General features: G+C 50.0%; 6 protein-coding genes across 6 annotated transcripts; 3 read left to right on the forward strand and 3 right to left on the reverse strand.

Moving 5' to 3' along the window:
• Positions 1 to 719: 719 nt before the first annotated feature.
• MIND_00771100 (uncharacterized protein) lies at positions 720 to 2,935 on the reverse strand (the record flags this gene model as incomplete). Its single annotated transcript, XM_037364403.1, has 5 exons — positions 720 to 1,304; positions 1,355 to 2,035; positions 2,086 to 2,311; positions 2,365 to 2,810; positions 2,852 to 2,935. The coding sequence occupies 5 exons, from the start codon at positions 2,933 to 2,935 to the stop codon at positions 720 to 722; spliced, it is 2,022 nt and encodes a 673-aa protein (XP_037220047.1).
• A 198-nt stretch (positions 2,936 to 3,133) lies between these two features.
• MIND_00771200 (uncharacterized protein) lies at positions 3,134 to 4,197 on the forward strand (the record flags this gene model as incomplete). The annotated part of the gene is made up of 5 exons (XM_037364404.1): positions 3,134 to 3,246; positions 3,290 to 3,457; positions 3,507 to 3,931; positions 3,978 to 4,114; positions 4,162 to 4,197. The coding sequence occupies 5 exons, from the start codon at positions 3,134 to 3,136 to the stop codon at positions 4,195 to 4,197; spliced, it is 879 nt and encodes a 292-aa protein (XP_037220048.1).
• Positions 4,198 to 7,079: 2,882 nt separating this feature from the next.
• MIND_00771400 (F-box domain-containing protein) lies at positions 7,080 to 9,297 on the forward strand (the record flags this gene model as incomplete). The annotated part of the gene is made up of 5 exons (XM_037364405.1): positions 7,080 to 7,166; positions 7,219 to 7,661; positions 7,711 to 7,939; positions 7,989 to 8,663; positions 8,710 to 9,297. 5 exons carry the CDS (start codon positions 7,080 to 7,082, stop codon positions 9,295 to 9,297), a joined length of 2,022 nt encoding a protein of 673 aa, XP_037220049.1.
• A 1,302-nt stretch (positions 9,298 to 10,599) lies between these two features.
• On the reverse strand, positions 10,600 to 11,787 carry MIND_00771500 (uncharacterized protein; the record flags this gene model as incomplete). Its single annotated transcript, XM_037364406.1, has 5 exons — positions 10,600 to 11,003; positions 11,057 to 11,163; positions 11,225 to 11,307; positions 11,358 to 11,438; positions 11,488 to 11,787. The coding sequence occupies 5 exons, from the start codon at positions 11,785 to 11,787 to the stop codon at positions 10,600 to 10,602; spliced, it is 975 nt and encodes a 324-aa protein (XP_037220050.1).
• Positions 11,788 to 13,464: 1,677 nt separating this feature from the next.
• MIND_00771600 (uncharacterized protein) lies at positions 13,465 to 14,764 on the forward strand (the record flags this gene model as incomplete). Its single annotated transcript, XM_037364407.1, has 2 exons — positions 13,465 to 14,121; positions 14,177 to 14,764. 2 exons carry the CDS (start codon positions 13,465 to 13,467, stop codon positions 14,762 to 14,764), a joined length of 1,245 nt encoding a protein of 414 aa, XP_037220051.1.
• A 357-nt stretch (positions 14,765 to 15,121) lies between these two features.
• MIND_00771700 (Jumonji superfamily protein) lies at positions 15,122 to 21,154 on the reverse strand (the record flags this gene model as incomplete). The annotated part of the gene is made up of 11 exons (XM_037364408.1): positions 20,396 to 21,154; positions 20,143 to 20,343; positions 19,761 to 20,085; positions 19,548 to 19,709; positions 19,144 to 19,498; positions 18,916 to 19,096; positions 18,838 to 18,865; positions 18,544 to 18,791; positions 18,332 to 18,495; positions 15,870 to 18,283; positions 15,122 to 15,816 (listed from the first exon to the last, which is right to left on the reverse strand). Exons 1-11 carry the CDS (start codon positions 21,092 to 21,094, stop codon positions 15,122 to 15,124), a joined length of 5,472 nt encoding a protein of 1,823 aa, XP_037220052.1. The 5' UTR covers positions 21,095 to 21,154.
• Positions 21,155 to 21,662: the final 508 nt, after the last annotated feature.

The following is a 21,662-nucleotide window of genomic DNA, read 5'->3' on the forward strand; positions in this document are numbered from 1 at the left end:
ATTGCGGTCATACCAAGCAGAACAACTGCACTGTTACTACCGAATCTCAGTGTGTGTGTTCTGAATGTTACCAGAGCAGTAAGGTACCGGTGAGGTGAAAGGCAGTGGTGAGTGGCTTTCAATCACGGACTTCAATTTGATCCGTTCCCAGCTACATACTAAGTCCACCGACAGATATCTTTCATTAATTGAGGGCCACCGTGCGATTATGAGACCCAAAACCGTGCACCTTGAAAATCGATATTTGGCTGTATCGGAGCTGTACAACTATTACCGTTGTGATGCCAGCGGCAATAAAATCTCCGGCCGATTCGTGTTATTTAGACTGGAGCTATATATCGCTGTAGCTCATACATATTATATCTGATTTATCCTGATCCATGTGCTGTTTACAACAGCTGAATGCTTGAGTTTAGCAGGCACTCTCCTCTGTTTCCTAATCTGGCAATCAACGCCTTGGGCCCAAAATGGCAATTTTTGATAAGCAAATGGTGTGTCAGGTGAACAAATCGACACTTTCCATAAAACAGCTGATGCCTTCATTTCAGAGCCAGATTCCGATAAGATGTTTATCTTCACAATATATCATATCTCAGGTTCGCCGAATTCAAACCAGGTCCGACACCATGTTTTAGTGTACCGAAGCGCCATCAGTGCCCTCTGATGAATCTGTTTCCATATTCTCTCAGAATCAAATTATGGTTTTCATTCAGTGATATTCAGTCAAAGTATAAACCTAAATGATTCGCGTAGCAAAGAAGGTTATCCCAATTTACACTCCCGCCTCGCTGCTTCAGCTCCAACCAACGATTACGAGGAGTTTCCTTACTTTTAATCTCATTAAACAGCTGAGTATCGTAGACCGTTTGTTCGGTGATAGCAGTCCTGCATGTTGTATTCTGTACCGTAGCAAGACCTAGATCAAAGCGATTTGTTCCCGAAGTATCGTTGAGGGGGAGGGATTTAAATTGCGCTTCGTCTCCCTTACTGAAACTGAACAAGCGCCTTCCGATGCGGAATATCAGGGTTGCCAGCGGAGTAGAGCCTAAATCCTGTTCCAAACATGCTTGCGGAATAACTTGACCGGGGAAGCCAAAGGCGCGCCGGAGTGTCCAGGCATAGTCAGAGGGCGATCCTTGCCAAAGGCACATTTGGATCCGGAACGGGCGACGGAACCAGTCGGTGGTCCACATGGAGGACAGGTGCAGATCATCGTTGCCCCAACTTGATGTGCGTTTTTCAAGCTCGGTGGCGGAGAGGTCAACTGTCGGCGCTTGAACGGTATCAAGAGACACCGGGATTTGCTACGAGTAGGAGGTCAAGAGTGTTCACGCGGAGTAGCGGAGGGACGTACAGGCAGCAAATTCTCTAGCGGGGCAGGTGATGCCCATGACAGATCCCGGGCCAGGCCAAAACATTGGAGGGAATGTTGATCCCAATCATAGAACGCAAGTTCGCCGAAGCAATTCCCTATAACCGTAGTGCCAATTGCTTCGTCGAAGGCAATACAGGGGAAAGCCCAAAGAGCAGGACCATCGGCAGCTCCTGGGTTCCACGAGATCATGTCGAGTGGTTTTGAGTCGGATGAAGAGAACGGCAGTGTGGCGGTAATAAGACATGGTTCAGCATAGCGGCCTTTCTGTCCACCAGCGACGGAAACCCAAAGGCATCTCCGTCCAGATTGACCTAGCGAAAGGCGGTACCATGGCACATTGTGGTACAGGACATCACAAAGGTGCTCTGGTCCATAACAATTACAAGTTGGCGCATTAGCGAGACACATTAACACTGGAGATGATTCAGGTTGAAGAGTTGAATCATCGATGATTATACTCTCGATTCCTAAGCGAGTCACGAACAGCAATCGCAATGAGGTTTGTGTAGGATAGCTGACAGCCTCCCAGATGGTACTGGTCGCAATTTCTTTGACGAACACGACCGAACCATCAACAGGTGAATGGTGGTAGAGCTCAATACTGATGGACCTTATGATAATGAGCACTTCTTTCCAGAGGTTCATTAGGTGCGGCACACTCTGGAAGGAGACTTTGTATCAACGAGAAGTGGTGGAGAATAGCAACATACACGTCGACTTGGGGTATCGAGGCCATCTGGTGGGGCAGGAATGTCGAGAACAGCATTCTTTTTCCAGTCGACCAGATGGGGCGTGTTGGCACCGTTGAGGACTGCACAGCCAACCAGCGACCCAGCCAAGAGCAAAACGTGCGACGATTTATCGATTTTCGAGAGCTCACAGAAAACATATCTGTCGCAGTTCCACTGCAGAGTGGTAACAATAACACTAGGAACTCTATTGAGCAGTACTAGTATTAAAAAGGAGTTTAAAAGGACTATGACACTCACACTCCATCCACACCGAGAGCGAGCACAATACCCTCCGCTTGCGCCTCTACTTGACCCGTATGGACAGGGCCAGAAAGGAAAGCCTCAGCGACTGGAGCATCGTAGCCAGCTTCAAGCCACCATAAATCCCAGCAAGCGATTTTGCTGACTTCAGGATCGGATAATGCGACAAAAACCCATCTGCCGTCGACAACATTAAGCCATGTTATCGAGTAGGAGAGTGTTATCCAAGAATACAGGGTGGGGGTTAAGTCTCGCCGTTGCCATTTGTCTACGATGGAGGTCAGTCGGATTACCAAAGGTTCAAGAACCGAAGCGTCGAGAACGCGGTAGTTCAGGACATGTGCAGGAAGGACCGCATTCTGTGTCTCCAAGAGTTCCATTTGGTTAATCCACACAATCTTTGCATGGGTGGCGTTATAGAGAAGGCGGCATGTCTTGGACAGCTGGTTTGGAATTCAAGAATTTGAACGAATGATGCGTGTACCTGGCGGAGAGCAGTGATTTCCCTGACCGAGAGAAGAGAAAAGACGCGGTGGATCAAGTTAATGTCCACCTCAATGAAATGCATAGTGTCGAAAGTGCTAGAAATCCACTACAGAAGTGCGGTTGACAAGGTTCAGTCGTCACGTGTCACACGTGTCACACGCGTCACGCATGTTATTTTGGTCGTCCACTACGCCCACTCTCTCAGACCGATTTTACGGACGGCGCGGCATTGGCAGCGTAATATACCTACCTCCGTGACTGCGGTAGGCAAGGCGCATTTATGATCAAGAAACGAAGTCGACCACAGCAAGGACAACGCGTCCGCGAGAAATCCCCACCAGATGCTCATTTGCCAGCCCCAGAGCTTGACGAGGACGATGATACCGCGGGCCCGTGTGTGTCTCCGCTCTCTTCTCCGTCCACTCACAGCCGCTAGTATCGACTTGAACGACCTTATCGAATTGCGCAAACTACGAAAAGCGCGTCAAGGGATTGATGCGGCGAAACTCACCAAGGGAGATGCCAAACGCAGGAAGCGGCCGCGAGAAGAAGACGAGGTCGTCCAAGCTGGTCTGCGGCCCGGGTTTCGTGATGTCGACGACGAGTTGAGTGGTCTTTCACTATGTCTCACTCGATGCCTCAGGCTCGCGTAGCGAAGACAGGGACGAAGACGATATCGATGCTCGTGCAAGACGGGCTGTCCGCGCAAACAACTTTACCCAGCAAACCAATGCACTCGACGTCGATAAACATATGATGGCATATATTGAAGCCAACCTCACCGTTCGCAGCAGACCACGCGATGAGGACACCGCCCAGCGACCCGCCGACCCGCAAGAAGCGCTATATACAATCTCGGACCGGTGGAAGGTCGACAAGTCAAAACCAACAGACGACGGAAGCGTCACAAATAGCGCCGCAATGCTTACCGCAATTCCTGAAGTCGATTTGGGGATGGACTCGCGACTGAAGAACATAGAAGACACGGAGAAGGCGAAGAGGGATGTTGCTGAGGGGAAACAAGTACAGAACAACGCCAAAGTCAACCCAGAAGAGGCGCATCTGGTTGCTTCTCGATGTGTGTCTAATTATTCCCCCTCCTTTCATCTCGACTAATCATGCAGTCTATCGCCCTGGTCTCAAAATGAAGTCGGACACCGACATCTTGCGTGATGCCAAACTAGAAGCAATGGGATTGCCGGTCCCCGCAGAACAACCACGACAAAACGACAGCGGGGCACAATTGGCAACAGATGATGTGGTAGGCGATTCAGTTTTGGAACATTTTGCGACTCTCATGGATCTTAGGTAATGGAACGCTTCAAGAAACGAATGCGAAAATAGATTTTGCCTATGTAACAAGCTTGAGGAGCTTTCCGAAGTCGGGTCTACAACCTCATCGTTAGCCTCCATAACGCTAGAGCGAGTCTAAACTCACGTTCCGAGACCTGTAACGGGATCCCACCCAACCGTGGCCTAGTTGAAATGTCAATATCAGCAGAGAGTTGAAAAACAACAAACGTTAAAGCCTGGTGTACCGCATCCAGGAGCGTTTCCAGTCGTAATGTCATTGAAGCCCTTCGCCGCGAATGAATACAATAACGGATTGAGGAATCCCAGTGGTGGAAGGCCTTTGGAAAGACGAGCGTCATTCAGAAGTGCCACGAAACCGGCAAATGCAGGTGAGGAGGCTGAAGTTCCGGCAATGGAGCGAATCTGGCCGCGTAAGAAGACGCGGAAGGAGCGCGATTGAGCGGAAACATCTGGAATTGCCTAACAGAAGATATGAGTGATGCCGTTTGCAGTTGAGAGAAAGACGGACTCGGCCTTTGGGGTTGAAAAGTCCCTGGTATGTACCCTTGGGGAGCTGTTCATTGAGGAATTTCGACACCGCCAGTTCCTGGTAGCTGAACTGGAATGAGGAAAGGCTGACAATAGGAAGTAACACGAACAGAGGTCGAGGGAAATAGTTGCTGAATCCGCCTCCGCTAAAGCTGACCGCAGTTTCAGGGAAGTGAAAAGTTCCACCGACAGCAGTAACACTAAAAGAGTTGGATGGCGCGACCTTTGTTCCGTTTAAAGAGCTTACAATGGACAGGATGCAGGGAACCCCGGGATGAATTGAGTCTGGGTATGATAAGGAAAAGTGTTGTTCAAGCCAGAAAATTCAGACCCGGTTTAAGCCATCGTTGGTGATACACTCTTGTGTTGCTGGATCGGGATCACCGTCACCAACGCCGCCATCTACAATAGTTTTCAAGAATATTCCTGTTCCGAGGAAGAAAAACCAGTACCACCAGAGGAGAAAGAGAGTGAGACGCCACGGACACCTAGGTCATTTCAGATGTCTAATCTAGAGGTTAGATTCTGCTTGCTCACCGAGGGCTGCGAATCCGGCGCATGCACGTCTCGCAAAGCTCTCGGGCACTATTGAGAATGAGTTGCAGCCAGTTTCCAACTTGAAGGCACGCTATACCAGTTTGCTCGTCATCCCCATAGGAAGTCGATATCGAGAGCGGTGGGTTTGGATGCGATAAAATGAAGTCAAGCCACTATGTATGAACGCATCAGCGTCTGAGGTTGGTAAACAAGAAACAAACTGACATCGGTGTAAGGCTCGTTTGTGTCGGTCGGGGTTCCGATATCTGGGTTGAATGGTGGTCGCCCAGCTGTTGAGTAAAACGTTGACGGAACGGGATGACTGAGCCCAAAAGCAAATTGAACGTCGAGATTGGCTTCTCCACCAGCTTCAGAGATGTTTTGCGAGTCGAGTCCGCCTCGGAAAAGATTATTCAACTCTAACAGCGATATTGTCCCGATTCACCTGCAACAGAAATGAACTTGAAGGTAGAATTGATTGCGGCTGCCGCAGGGACTTGATCCTGGTAGAATGCCTGCAGATCCGCTCGGTTTGCGAACTCTTCCAGGTAGCCAGTGATGCCGACTGAACCATGACCTTTCGAAACGTAGTCCACAGCATTGTAGATTTGTTTCAAGCATGAGATCGTGATCGTTGTGTTGCAAGACGCGTCGACGGTTACGCCTGTGGTCGGGTTGGTGATAGGTGGAAGGTCTTGAAGACCAGCAGGGGTAGGGGGATCAATCGAATGGATGGTCGACTTCAATTTCCTGAAAGTGCCGAACATAGTCGTTGGCTGAATAAGCTCGATGTGGTCATGAAGATCTTCTGGGAGACTGTAGCTCGTAGTGCGGACGATATATTCGCCGGTAGAGACGTGTTTCCAGACATGATATTTCTGTAAAATGACACAATTATTTCAGCAACTCGCGGCGCAAGCAGACAATATAATCACCGTGTCAAGCATCTTTTCGACGTGGGACACTGGGACCCGAATCGTCAACCAGTCACCTGCAGACGAGCGCACGATATCGGAGGCGTGGATTCCGTGTGAATCCAGCCAATCGTTAACAGCACCGACGCTTTCCTTGGGCGGGGCAATGAGGTCGTCCACCTGCTCCTTGGAGAGATGCGATCCATAACGTTGGTGGTATGGGTCGCTCACAGCGTAAAGAGTATCCTCCAAGAACTGGTAGTTGGCTTGGGGAAGGCCGATACGCAGCTTCACGATGTGGTCTGGCGGCGCGGGAGAGTGGATAGCCCATGCTCGAGGAGGCGTTACGGATTCCTTGACTTTATGGGCGCATTTTTCAGCAGGTCGAGAGGAAACTGTGCCAGCTAACACGAGCAGCGCGGCGGCGGAGCCAAACCACATCGATTCCGAAGAGAGGAGCGGTGGTATTGTCCCCTCGACAATACAACTTTATATATACGCGTCTTGCGTCCATGTGCTTCAGATAGGTTGGACGAGCTTCTTCTTGTCAGTTTCGCACAAGTTTCGTAGAAGACGTAGTATGTGGTAATGGCGCAATTTGACAGCATCAGGATTGCATCAGGAAAAACCCCCGGCCATCGCTGTGATGAAAATAAACGATTCCAAATTCTTCGATAAATTTACGTTGAGAGCAGATGTCCTAAGCAGTTTGTTGGTCCAGAGTTATTAGCTGTGGAAAGCTGTGGATGACTAAGTATGACTCCGAGTCGGGTTGTCACACATAAACGTCACGGTGAACGGAGCTGACTTTTCCTTGCATACACTCAAACGCAAGCTTTGTACACCCGCCCTTGTCTGCCAGCGCCAGCACCAGTACTGCCTAAGCCACAAACTTTTTGAAAGACTACCCGTTCCTTTACGAATCACAAACAGATGCTACTACTAGAGCACCTGCCAACAGACGTTCTCTTACACATATGCTCTCAGCTGCCGCTTCAAAGTATTTTCTTTTTACGTCAGGTGGGATGCTCTCTCAGAGACTTTCTACAAATATGACCCTTCTGCTGTACAGGTATGTCGTATCACTCGGGCAGTGACCCAAGATCGGTCATTGTGGATCAATATTGTACAACAACTTGAGCTCGTCGACAACAGCTCACATTTCCCCCCACAACTTCGGGCCTATCGTATCATGAATCTTTCTACAATTAAGGCTCTTGTGTGGCGGACGCATCGATTGGCAGACAAATGGGCGTCAGACGATATGGCTCCCAGCAAGACTGTTACTTTTGGGCTACCCCAATCGATTACTTGGCTCCGTCTGGTCGCATCTCGTTGGTTATTTGTGGCGTCTTCGGACAATTATGTCAGTATCATTGCCTGCTGGGATATCCTATCGCTTTTTGATGGCGACTTATCGACGATTGCGCTCGCCTACCTCCCAGGACGCGTCCAGACCGGTCATCTAGAGATACAAGGCTCGCAAATAGTCATTGCATTGGGCCTTGGACCTGAGTTAGTTGCCAATCATTCTGAATGGTTCCCCGCTCATTTTCCTCCTCAGAACGTCGTCTGTGCACGTTGTGGCCTTCGAGAGAACTTCCGAAAACGATTTCTCGTTCACCGAGTTAGCGCGCTTTAATAACTCCTCTCATGTCTTGCTGCTTTTGGGAAGCCTCATCGGCTGTGCTCTTCATAATGGAGACAATATCCCGCACTTCATTGACTGGAGAACGCGGAAACTGATACCAATTCCTGAGCCACCAGGGGGTTTGAATGTGCGAGACCGGAGAGTTCGTCGAATCTTTCTCCCCACAAAGCAATAACTGATGCTACACCTAGAGTGTACCACACGGCATATTTAGGCTTGAGGACTTGGTCGTTATTGCGCGAACCACCCTTCTTGACGTATACAGTATCCAGGAATCAACTCTTCATTATCTCAAAACAATACGGACATCGACTATCTGGGAGGTTGTCGACTGCCGTCCCACGTCACATGTCCTACGCCTTGTCATCATTTCTCCAGAAGGCGTCGAAATCCTTGATTTCGAGCACCAGACTTTGGCGTCATCTGCAGAAGATGTAACGAACTGGACTCAGCGATGCGTCGCTAAAATACCTCCACATGAAGAGGATGGCCATAGGCGCATGGTTGCACCGTGGTACAGTCTTCGTGTTGCATCGAATGGCACGAGAGCTTCGTGGGTTTCCGTTGCTTCAGGCTCCGCAAGGTTTGCAAGCCCTTACTTTGTGTCTGCCACCCTTCCTCTGCCAGACGACCTGGAGAGCAGCACCAACTCATCTTTTTGGAGTCCCGGAGCTGCAATGGACCCTGCATTATGGGCGGTCCCAGTCATCGACATGGATGAATCGCTGGGGTTAACTGTATTCGGTAATTGCTTCGGCGAGCTCGCCGTGTATGATCACTGCAGCCAACCTCTTTCCATGTGCTTTGATCCCAACGACTTGATGTTGAATGTGTCGAGAGAAACCGTTTCACCATCGCCGTTGAATGTTAGGGTTACAATTCTTATGCTTCGAGACTTACGAAATTGAACAGACCCTGATTACCCTTAACATTCCCTTTGCGCCGCAGCGCGGAATGTCTGATGAAGAACTTCAATGTTCGACCGCTCGATGGTCAAAGGACGACATTCATTTGGCGAGACCCTATTGGCAAGACGACTGGGTTGCGTTGGATTACTTCGACCAACGTTTGTGGAGCGGGAATCCATGTGACTGGGCCTGGATCCTCGCTCATGCGTTTGGATTTCCGGGGGAGGTGATTCCGCAAGGCTACGGCGATAACTATGTTGAGTGTACCCAGACGCTCTTGTTCAGGGTTGGCTCACAGTATTTTGTTCATTCCACTGACGGCGACTTTGCTATCCACGTACCACAACAATTTTCAGATGGTCGATTATTCTTCCCGAGTCTCCTTCGACCTCTCCAAGATGTGCCATGCACATCGAGGACGATGCTGACCCAAAGCATGGTCTATCACACTTTTTCGAGGGAGTGTTGGCCGGACTCAGTCACGCCTCGGAATCGCTGGTATGAGATGTGCATCAGGGGAGGTTGTGTTGACTGGGAAAATCTCCCCAAATCGACTGTCTATCCTGATGTGACTCAGTTGGTGTGGCCGTAAAGTATCTGTTGTGTATTAAATAATGACATTATTTTCGCGATCATCCAGCCCTTGCAGTCAATCTCGGAATACTCCTTGAATCTTGTATACACTTTGCTGCGCTACCTATCTGCTTATCAGATATTGCCATTTTGGGGGCGTTGATTACCGCATCTGGCAAGAGAGAAGAGCGCTCGTTCAGTTGACCGGAACCCCCTTGAGCAACTTGGCAAGCGTCGCTCCGGCACACCAAACAGTAGAAAAAACGGGGCCACCATTCGACTCAGAGACGCGCGTGCGACATTCTCTCCGCGAGCACACAACTCTCAGTCTCCTACAGTCTCATCGAATCAGTAATCATTTCCGCGCAGCATAAAGGATGGTATGAACTTTAAGCTGTAGGTGTAGTACTTACATACAATTCTGTGAATGAGGAGCTAATAAAAAGATGCAATAACCACTAGAGAGAGTACAAACACAGCAACCAAAACAAAAGCAAGGGTTAAACGACTACACCCGCTCGAGAGTAAAAACAAATACATAGACATTTCAGGCTCTGCTAGTACCGACAACTACATAGGACGAAAAAAAAAATTACCGTCCGCTGGCCAAGTTCGATGGATTTGGCCAGTTGCGTTTGGATATATACGAGGGTACAAGATTCCACAAGTTGGGGTGCAACAGGTATCTCTCATCGGAGCACCACGCTTGATGATGCTTCAAGTCTCCATCTATGCATTTCTTCGAGCAGTAACGAGTCGGGACTCTTGGGCTGTCCTTGGACATGATAAGGCAAGACGAGCAAAGAAGGGGGCGTTGATGGTACAGAGATGTGAGACATCTGCCACATTTTTCGAATCGTCCACAATCTTTCATATGCGTGATCCAGTCTTGGTCTCTACATTGCGGAGAGCAATAGTTGACCATGCGACAACCGACGCAGGGAAATTCGTCGGATTCAGAGGAGTCACGGGAAGTTGAACCGGGACATTGAGGTGAATCGCACTTGCGGGTGGCAGCATAGGTTTTTGGAGGCCCGTGTCTGATCCCAAAATCCACGTGACGGTAACGTGAGTCTTGTGGACCGGAAGATTGGTGACGTCCATAGTAGTTGAAGCAGAATTGACAATTACGGCAGGCTTGTCGGACGGCGGTGCGAAAGAGTTCATCGTCGTACTTGCCAGTATCCCCCAGTAACTGCATTGCAAGTCGGGAATCAATCGAGACACCATTCGTGACAAAAGTTTGGGTTGCTTTTGGACTAACAAGCCTATAGCAGATTCGTGAGACAAGCAGATAATACCCAGATAGCATGACTCGGACTCACGATAGCCAGGCCTGTAGTTCAGCACAGATTCCTAATGGTACGTCGTGCCCTTTCAGCTCTTCCGGTGATTGAAGACCATGTCGGTTGATGGCAGGGAATACTCGTTGGATGGAGGCACTTTGGATCAATTCAGCCTCCTTTTTCGAATGCCCAGGCCCCCCTAATGATGAGCCCAGCGCAGCAATGTAGCATGGCACATTGGAATCAGAATCTGCCTCTCTAGCACGATACATAATGCAAGTGGTCATCGGCATGAACCCCTCACGATGGAATAGAGCTTTAAAAAGAGTGTAGTTCCATTTTGTATAATGGGCTAAAATTTGGCGATGAATGCACTGCAATGTTTCGACGCTTTCGGTGCCCACATATGGATATGGGTCAGTCTCTGAAATGAGAAATGCTGTCGAAGCGTAAGCATGGGTCTGAACATCACGGGTGGAACTCCACTCGTACCAATGGCATTATAGAGATCAGAGATAGTGATTTCACACTGGAAGCGGCCAAAGACACGTATCGAAACAAGAACACCGCTCTTTTTACAGCGTGTTTGTTTCTCCCGTCTAAGTAACAAAAACATCAGACATCGAGATGCCAACGGCGGACAACAATCATGACACGCACAGGCATTTACCAATGAAAGCTATAAGTTCTTTCGCACCAGTTCCACTCAGAAGCGGACATCGTGCGTGGATGTAGTTGACGATCTGTGGATGTATAAGCCTCGCGAGCATGTGTTGAAATGGAGATTAGATACTTGTTCTGCCTTGGCATCGAAACTGAGGGGGTCATGGATAGAGACCCATGTCCTTTCGTTTTGCTCGGAAGAAGCGATATTCTAGTGCAAACTAGTAAGACCAGGTGATGGAGTAATAACGAGGACATACATTCCGGCGGGGGGGTGCGTGAGCACTGCTGGAGCCCAAGTTCCAGCTCGGTACGACGGTTCTAGGCAATGTATCTGGTTTGTTGAGTGAAAGGTTTTCAAGTCCCATAGTTCCAGACGTGCTAATTGGAGCAGGGACATTGTTTCGGCGTGTTGGAAATCTGGGCGCCGATGAAGTGGCAGACAAGGACGCCGCATACGAATATGGTTGGAGAGGAGTTGGATTTACGTGCATCCTAGCCGTTTGCAGATTTGACGCTTGCGATCCATTATTATGGCCAGACTGGTTCGCGGGCGGCATTGGTCTGGTTTGTTGAACATGAGGAAGGGGACGGTTTTGGTGCTGTGGATAAGAAATAGGCGGACTGGGATATGATAGAGTAGGTGGAAGTTGTTGCGCGTAAGCAGGGGGTGGTGCTGTTGAGTTCGTCGACGGTTGTCCGTCTCTTCTAGGCAAGTTCGACATTCTCAGATGAGTGTTGGCCAGTAGACAATACATCCCTTTATATGTGCCACGGCTGGCGTCCCTGGTTATTCGCCGCGTGATTGTGTGCGATTTGGAAAGAGCATCGTATCATATAATTTCTTGATAGAAGGCGTAAAACCACCCCAAATGACGGCCCAAGTCAGCTTTATCAGTCAGTTTATTTGCGCAATGGGCTGTTCCTGCCGGATGCGGAGAGCTGTTGAGAGAACATCAACAAAACACGCAGAGATGAGGTGCTTTGTGGGCGGGCCACGACTTGATTGTATGAGACTTCGCCAGGGCTTCTTGGATCCCTGTAGCTTGACGCCCTTCAGTTCGCATGAGCATGGGACCGCTGGACTCAAAACAGGCTAGCTTCTACAGCAGTTGGTTGTGTTCGTGCAGTAGGTTGCATAATTCAAGTCGTCACAAAGTGGTCACCTCAGAAGCTGTCACCCGGCCAGATAGCCAGATTCTCACGGCCACACACTCAGACGCGTCCATTCACCTTGCTCGCCCTTGTTCACCCCAACCAGTCCAGGTGCTGCTAACCGACTCTTTCGAAAGACTGCCTCCCCTTTTACGAATCACGACCAAATGCTACTAGAGGACCTCCCAACCGACGTTCTCTTACTCATATGTTCCCAACTCCCCATTGAGGCCATTTTCGCTCTACGTCAGGTTAGATGCTCATTCAAAGACTTATTATATCCTTATCATGGTCAGGTCTGTCGCACTACCTATGTGGTGACACAAGATCGGTCATTGTGGATGAATATTGTACAAAAACTTGAGCTCGTCGACAACGGTTCACAATTCCCCCCACAACTTCGGGCCTATCAGCACCTGAATCTTTCTACAATTGAGGCCCTCGTGTGGCGGACGCAACGACTGACAGATAAATGGGCTTCAGGCGATATGACTCCCAGCAAGACTATTGCTTTTGGGCTACCCCAATCGATCACTTGGCTTCGTCTTGTCGCATCTCGCTGGTTATTCGTGGCGTTTTCCGACAATGATGTCAGCATTCTTGCCTGCTGGGATGTCCTGTCGATTTTCGATGGTGACTTGTCGCCGATTGCGCTCGCCTACCTTCCAGGACGTGTCCAGACTGGCCATTTCGAGATACAGGACTCGCAAATCGTAATTGCTCTGGGGCTTGGACCTGAGTCAATTTTCTAATCATACTGAGCTGCTTCTTTACTCATCGCTCTCCAGAACATTGTCCGTGCACGTTGTTGCCTTCGAGCGAACTTCCGAAAATGATTACTTGTTCAATGAGTTGGCACGCTTTGACTCCTCCTCTCACGTCTTACTGCTTTCGGGGAGCCTCATTGGTTGTGCTCTTCATAATGGAGACAACATCCCGCACTTCATTGACTGGAGAGCGCGGAAACTGATAACAATCCCTGAGCCACCAGGGGGGTTTGAATGTGCGAGACCGGAGAGTTCGTCGAATCTATCTCCCCACAAAGCAATAACTGATGTCACACCTAGAGTGTACCACACGGCATGTTTAGGCTCGAGGACTTGGTCGTTATTGCGCGAACCACCCTTCTTGACGTATATCGTATCCAGCAATCAACCTTTCATCATCTCAAAACGATACGAACATCTACCATCTGGGAAGTTGTCGACTGCCGTCCCATGCCAGACCTTCTACGCCTTGTCATCATATCACCCGAAGGCGTTGAAACTCTTGATTTCGAGCACCAGACTTTGGCGTCCTCTGCAGAAGATGTAACCAAATGGACCCAGCGAGGCGTAGCTAAAATACCTCCTCCACATGAAGATGATGGCTATATGCTCATGACTGCACCATGGTACAGTCTTCGTGTTGCAGCGAATGGCATGAGAGCTTCGTGGATCTCCGTCGCTTCAGGCTCCACCGAGTTTGCGAGCCCTTACTTCATGTCTGTGACCCTTCCTATGCCCGGCGACTTTGAGACCAATACTGAATTATCCTCCTGGAGCCCCGGAACTGCTATCGACCCTGCATTATGGGCGGTCCCAGTCATCGACATGGATGAATCGCTGGGGCTGACTGTCTTCGGTAATTGCTTTGGCGAGCTCGTCTTATACGATCATTGTGGCCAACCTCTCTCCGCGTGCTTCGATCCCAACGACTTCATGTTGAATGTGTCGAATGAACCTGTTGCAGTATCACTGGTAAATTTACATGTGCACTTGTGATACTTCGTTCGCAACTGACTAGATCGAACAGGTTCCCATCGCCCTTAGCATACCTTTTGCGCCCCAGCGCGGAATGTCTGATGAAGAACTCCAATCTTCCACCGCTCGATGGTCAAAAGACAGCATTGAGTTGGCGAGACCCTACTGGCAAGACGATTGGCTTGCAATGCGTTACTTCGCCCAGTCCCTATGGAGCGGGAATCCCTGTGATTGGGCATGGATCCTTACCCATGCCTTCGGATTTCCAGGGGAAGTTATTCCGCAAGGCTACGGCAATAACTACGCAGAGTGTACTCAAACACTCTTGTTCCGTGTTGGCTCCCAGTATTTTCTTCATCCCGACAACGGCGCGTTCACTATCTGCCCACCACACCGAGATTCAGAGGGCCAAATATTCTTTCCAAGTCGTATCCGACCTCTTGAAGAGGTGCCATGCACGTCGAGGACAATGCTTACCCAAAGCATGGTCTATAAAACTTTCTCGATGGAGTGTTGGCCAGATTCAACCACTCCTCGGAATCGCTGGTATGAGATGTGTGACCGGGGAGGTTCTGTCGATTGGGAAAATCTCCCGGAGTCGGCTGTGGTCGCTGATTTGAGTGAGGTGGTATGGCCATGAGGCTATGTCCAAGTTATTCGGTTCACCTGTTTCTCGGTTATCTGCTTATCAAAAATTTCCATTTTGGCTCTGGGGCGTTGATTCCCACATCAGGAAAGAGAGAGCAATCGCTCAGTTGACAGAGACTGGCGAAATTCGAATGAAGGCCTTGCACGACATTGTCTCCGCGCGAACACCCGTCCTACAATTTCATGGAATCAGTAATTATTTCCGCGTAGCATATAACATGGTGTAAACTCTAATCTGTAAGTGTAGTACATACAATTCTGTTAATGAGGAGCCAATAAAGAGATGCGATAACCACGAGAGAGTACAAACACAGCAACCAAAACAAAAGCAAGGGGAGGGCGACCAAGTCTATCCTCGTATTCTGGGCGGATCCGGTATCGGATGCGCTCGTGGCGGAGGTGCACTGCCAGAGATGACGATCTTGGCGAGGGAAGGCGACAGCTTCTGGGATATTTCCACTGAGGCGGTCGAATGAGGCGGGGGAGTGACAGGGCGATAGCTTGTGCTGACATTCCGCGGTGGCTCAGGGTCAGCGACGACCCGGCGCTTGGGGTAAATAGTGACGGGTTCCTGGAACGAATGCAACTCATCGAGTTTGCGTTTCTTGGCTGCACTTGCGCTCGAGGGAGAAGGGGAGTCTGGAATCGTAATAGGCACCTGGGCGGTGCCAGTCCGAGCCGACAAGGACGATGATGACCAGGGAGGAGGAGGGGGTGACGAAGGTCTGGTCATCCGCGAAGAAATTTGGCGCGGCGGACGTGCTAGGGGTGCTGAAATACTAGCAGAGTGAGCAGTAACATCGCCATGCGGGTGTCGATATGGTTGGTTCGAAGGTTTGTACACACTCCGCGCCACACGTTGGTCTTCTTTTGTCTCGGGAGGAAGCTTAGGATGTCCCGAATCAGAATTAGTAACGCGAATCAACTCCACGAAGAGAGTGCGATCAACTGGTGCGCTCTGGGTCTTGAAGATCATGTCTCTGGTATTGTTCTCCACCATCTTCCCGATGTCTATATAGACATCAGAGGGCTTTTTCATGGCGGCTGACAGTAACAATCAGACGGAATAAAATGGTACAACAAAAATGATAACATACGTGGTGGGCGAATGCGGACTTCGGCGTGGGGGTATGGCAAGTTTTTCCGAACGAGACACAAAGGACAGTCGAATGTGGGCATCTTCATTGGTGGTGCGCCAGGTTGGTGAGGTCGGTCAGGGAAGAAAACGCAGGGAGCATGGTATTTGTGGTGGCAGTGCGTGCACATGACCATGGGATAGTTGATCAGATATGGTGTTCGCCCACGACATATACACCTCGTTCCGTCTCGCCAGTCCACATCCTCGTCTTGGCCAAACACGAAACGTAGCCTGCGCTTCTTATTAGCCAGTTTGTCCTCCTTCTCTTTCCGACGAGCGGCAAGCTTCTGGGCGTGTCGCTCGCTCACCGGTCCCTTGCGTTGAGCCAGAGCACGATGAAGGTTGGAAAGATCAAGCCCGTAGGAAACATCAGGGGTAGTGCTGACAGGAAACTGGAGTTTGTAAAGTTTACGCATGTAATGCCGAACTTGGGGAAGGTATTCTGGCTGCAGATGTTTTGCGTCCGAGTTTTGGGAGAGGAACTGTCCAACCGATTGCACCAGATGGTCTACGTGGTGAACAATGAGCTGAAGCTCTTTAAACTCGTTCGAATAGATGCGCGAAAGATCTGGAGCGCTGACCAGTATGGCGGGAAGGAATGAATAGTGAAAACTTCGCTCTTTATGTATAGAGCCATTCCAGTGATGATGGTCGCAGAAGGGGCATGACCCGCCATTGTTGGCGCAGTCGCCGTGAAATCGCGCATAGCAATGGTCGCATTGGACGGCATCAGACTGGGCTCCAGGCGCAGGAGGGCGAACCGGTTGGTCGCAGATACACGTGAAATATTCGTCGTTTGGCGCGAACTGGTCCTCGACTCGAGTTGCTTCGATGACGTCTTCCATAATTGGCTGGACTTCAGCCTCTTGATGAGCGGGGCAATACCAAGGGAGTGATTTGGTCCACTGTAGATGGCGTGTGTATTGTTCATCCAATTTAGACCAAGACGGAAGCGTCAAAAACCTGAGATGATTCTTGACATACTCTTTCCAGCCTTGAATCGTCCGAAAGATGTCCTCATCAGAGCCAGGGGCGTACTTGTGCTTGAGTATCAAGTCGCACTGGGCTTCCAGGTCCAGTGCGATATCCGCTGTTTTGCGAATGCCCTCAACAGCCGGAATGCTGAAGTCTTTTTCTGCCCTAACGGCTAATCGAACGACTTCATGAACCTTCGGCCGAAGACCCAGCGTAGGGTCGAGTTGCAGCCAGGCAAGCGCTTGCTTCTCGAAATCTTTCGCTTTCGCCAAAAGATTACGCAAATGGGCGAGGATGTTTTTGTCGATTGTAACAGCATCGCCGTCAAGTTGAGAGAATTGCTCGAGCTCTTGGATTGTCTTGATGGGCTGTGCAAGGAGATTGCGGGCCTTATCCTCCCAACTCGTGCCGGTTTTCAACCGCGCTTCCAGTTGTATGACTTGCTCGTTCTCCGCAGACAGCCCGCAAGCGCGAGCCCGCACTAACACTTGTCGGACTTCATCGAGGGGTAACGATGAACTATCCTCGTTCTTGTCTTCCAATTCCTGCAATAACTGTTCCCGATCAACAAGCTTCTCAATTTCTACCAGCTCTTCAATGAGAACATTCAGGGACGAGCTATCGGCAATCAATCGTCGACAATCTTCGAGGAGTTGTTCGCGGTCCTCGCTTTGGTTGGCCTGACTAAGGAGGGCAGCAGCTCGTGACTTGGTCTCTTCCGCAGTCTGCCCCAACGTTCTCAGGGAAGCAATCTCAGGAGAATCAAAACCAAGATTCTCGACATCGCGCAATAGCTTGTGAAGTTCATCCAATCCCTTGTCTGGTCGATCTCCTGGGTCTTCCATGGCGGAGTCGTTGACAGCGGGACGCCCACGGGATTTCCTCGCCCGCTTCCGGCTTTGTTTTCGAATGAGATATGAGTTCGCTGAGTCCACCCATTCGTTTGCCCGGCCCACACATTTACGCAAAGAGGCAAGTTGGGGGAGCGGATAATTGATTCGCTCGCCCTCTGAGTGAAGGGCTCGAAGTGATCGTAACAATGGTCGTGGACTCTCTCGCAAAAGCTTGGAGAGTTTTTGGTGCCATGCAACAGGAATAGATGCACGGGCAGAAACCTGGTTGAGCGTGTCCACAAGGTCTTCATCCGAGAAGCGTTTTCGCAGAACAAGGTGATCGAGGGACCGTTCACATAACAGATGAGCGTGGTCAACGCAGGTGATTGCACTCGTGCAAGCGCACGTGACTTGAGAGAGATAGCAGAAGACCTTGCAGACGGAACACTGGTATTGGTCTTCTGGACGGTCCTCCTCCTCCAACACCTCCTTCATGCCCTGTTCGCGCGCGGTCTGCCGCTCTGCCAATTCGCGGTCGGTCATTTCTTGGAGATTGTCGATCAACCTGAACGAACTTAGCAAGTGGCAGACTTCCTATTAGATTACGACTAACCAGATTGCGGTCTTGATTGACTGTGATTGCTGAGTAATGGTGATGAGCAGCTCGTCGTGCGAGAAGACAGGGAGTTTTCTGTGGTCGCGGTAGCGCTGCACACATTCACGACCGAAGGGAAGCCAATCTGGCAGCGCGAAATTAACAGCTTCATTGAAATTCAGCTATGGCAGATTGTGAGCTTGTTGAGTGATTAAAAGAAAGGCACGAACACCATGATTGAATCCAGCATGATAGGATTTCGGGCAAGTAACAACAAATTCACCCGCACGTTGATTGCAGGCATAGACTCGCACGCCAGCATCCCTCACGCGTTGAGGGTTCATGAGAGTGACTAGCTGGAACAGCAGGTCTGGTTGTGCTTGGAAGAGATCCGGCGCCTCGGACTTGATGGCAGCCTCGAACTTCTCCGCATCGGCTCCGGGAATACCGTACCACGTCTTGGTTTCACCCCAATGCACTATTGGGAGATTAGGAACGGTACGGCGCAAGAAGGAGCACTTTACTGAAATTGATACTATAAGTGTAGTGGTCCTATATTGCGATGTTGAGATTGGAAAAGTAGACTGGGATCGCAAACGTACCTCGTTATGCCAACAGAAGGTCGAGAACGTCATCCCCACGTAAGTCCAGGGCACAGTCATACCTGAAATGTCGGATTTGATGAAGCGAAGAAGTGATTCAGACACAATGGGGATGTTGTTTAGATTCCATGGGTCTTTGGAATATGGGTCCAACGGATGAGTTTCCATAGTCGGCATTGCGCTGGATCAAATGAGTCAGACTCTCTGATCACTGGATTTATCACATACCTGCCATGGGTCGTGGAATGGACATCGGCGCCATATTCGACTTCGACGGTCTCTTCTTGTGTGTTGACCAACCGCCAAAATTCTGCTTCCAAATCGTTCTCGGAAACCATCACTTGCCCGATGCGACTTGTTGTTGGGTCGTCCACATCGATGATATCAGGACTTCGTTCCGGAGGATGTAGTTCGAACCAGATACGGCGGAACTCTGCATCGCGTGCTTGGAAGCTGGCTAAACTATGTTCGTCGCCGTCATCGAAACCGTAATCACCGCCCGTGCCAGCAAGACAAGTGTAACAAAACCATTGTTCTTTCGGAATGCTGTCAAGTGGCGGATCGAGACAAAACATGTGGAAGCCTAAGAATGTGAGAACGGATCAACAGGTCGAACAAATGGGAAGACCCACCACAATCGCAGCCATCACATAACAACATCTCTTCCCCTCGGTTCTTCTTATGACAAATCTCGCAATTCTGCTCTTGATCCTCCTTGTCCTTTTGCTGCACCGACGATTTCTTGGTGTCGTCCCAGATGGGTGCAGGGATAGGGGATGCACGACGGTCGTTTTCTGGGGTTAGTTGAGAGAAAAAAAAAAGTTAGGTCTCTTGAAATGACTCACGGGCACCCATTCGGGTACTTCTTCTTGGTCGAGATGGTTTCGTTCCACCGTTGGGCTTAACTTCCTCTGGTGGTTCGGAAAGTGGACTAGAGCGAGTTGATGAGGGGCTGTCTGGGAGATCCTCTGGCTTGACCGATGAAAACCGCTTGTCTTGTCCATTAGTAGCCTTCTTGGGACTCGATGCCTTGGCCGCGTTTCGGGCCTCGTACTCCTCATATGGCAAGATAACACGAGTATACGAGTTCTTGAGCTGCGTAGAAAGTCCAGGGATTCCGGAGTAGCCGAGAAGCCTCCCAAGATCAGACCACTGCTTCTTCTTGGTCACCTAATCGCAATGATTCAGTTAATGTCGAGGTCCCTGATGTCTGCTAGAGTGGCGTACCGCGTAGAATCCACCAAGCTTCCGAACCTCCTTTCTCAGAGCATACAAGTCGAGGGGCTTATTATTGATGGTGGGGACCGACACACGAGGGTTTCCTTGCTGTTGGTGCCAGACATAAAGTTGTTCCAAAAAGTTAATCTTCGCGCGGGAAGAAGCTTCAACAGAGTTGAGACGTTGCAGCCGGGTCTTGAAACGAAAATTCTAAACCACAGAGATTAGCATGCCGGATCGTAAATGTGAAAAAGAGTCTGACCGCTGTATCGGTGACAAAAGGCATTTTCCAACCACTAGGAGGGACGACTTTGCAGATGCCATGAGCATTTGCTTGGTCAGAAATGGAGCGAATATACGCCATAGGGTCCTTGAACTCGTCGGTCGTAGGATAGAATGTTGGGCAGTCTTCAAGTCCAAAGGGACGCGGTTCCTTGGGGGGAAGGGAGTCGGGTCGTGGACTGGCTGTCTTGACAGTAGAGAGGTTCAGAATAGGTGAATGTGGTACCAAGGGTGGCACATTTCTATATCTCTCCGCCCACACATTCTCTGGAGCGTCGTCATCCTCCAGACCAACTGATGCCGAGCGAGTCTTGATCGCATTCAGAGCATCTGTCTTGGACTTTCGCGGGGCACGCGACGAGTCACTAACGGAACCAGAATCGTCCTGGCCAGCCTCGTTTTCCTCTGGATTAACGGGTACTGCGCCTTCGACTGGGATATTGATGCAGGAATAGAAGGTGGAATTCGGTTGTTTATTAACTGTGTGTGTAGAAACGGAAGTCATGGCTGTTGTGGCTGATTTTCCGCGACGAGAAGGCGTGCCACGAGGAGTGGGGGTGGATGGACTATCGTTGTTGTTGGTGGGTCCAGGCGGATTGGGGGTGACGAAGCTTGGAGATTTTCCACGGTGCGAAGGGGTACCCCTTGGAGTGGAGGAAGATGGTCCGTCGCCGTTCATGGCGACGAGAAGAGTATTTTTTTGGGGGGCTACGCCCTCAGATGGCGGTCTGGAGTCAAGATTCGGCCTTGGCTCCCACGTGCTGGATTGACAAATATGGGTTCCTAGTGAAACCACATCCATCACAACAACTAGGAGCGCAAAAAATATTGTTCAGGCATTGAATGCGCGTCTACTTTGCACTGAGATTGGCCTATTATTTTTTGACTCTTCTCTCTTGCACTACCACATCTCATTCCCAATGGAGATCCAACATCGTTTGACACAACTTCGTCAATGATTTCAGGCTCAAACAACTAAACGCCGCTGTGCCTCGAGCGACAAGACTTGAAAAATATGTACTACTCTTAACACTTGAGTTTCCGCCACGCTGGCTATCAAGCTTGAATTAATAACTGTCTGTGGGCGAAATGTCCCCTTGTTGCTCTCGGCCCGGGTCGGGTCAGAAATTGATTGATTGAGCAAGATTCAGAATAAAGAGTCTTCAACGACAAACTGCCGCGATCCCAACGCGTGGAACGGAAATGAAAGGCAAGACTCTCAACCGAGTCAACGAAGTACATGTATG

The sequence above is a fragment of the Mycena indigotica genome, assembly GCF_014461135.1.
Source record: "Mycena indigotica strain 171206Taipei chromosome Unknown Mind.scaff0006, whole genome shotgun sequence".
In the NCBI taxonomy this organism is placed as follows: Eukaryota; Fungi; Basidiomycota; class Agaricomycetes; order Agaricales; family Mycenaceae; genus Mycena; species Mycena indigotica.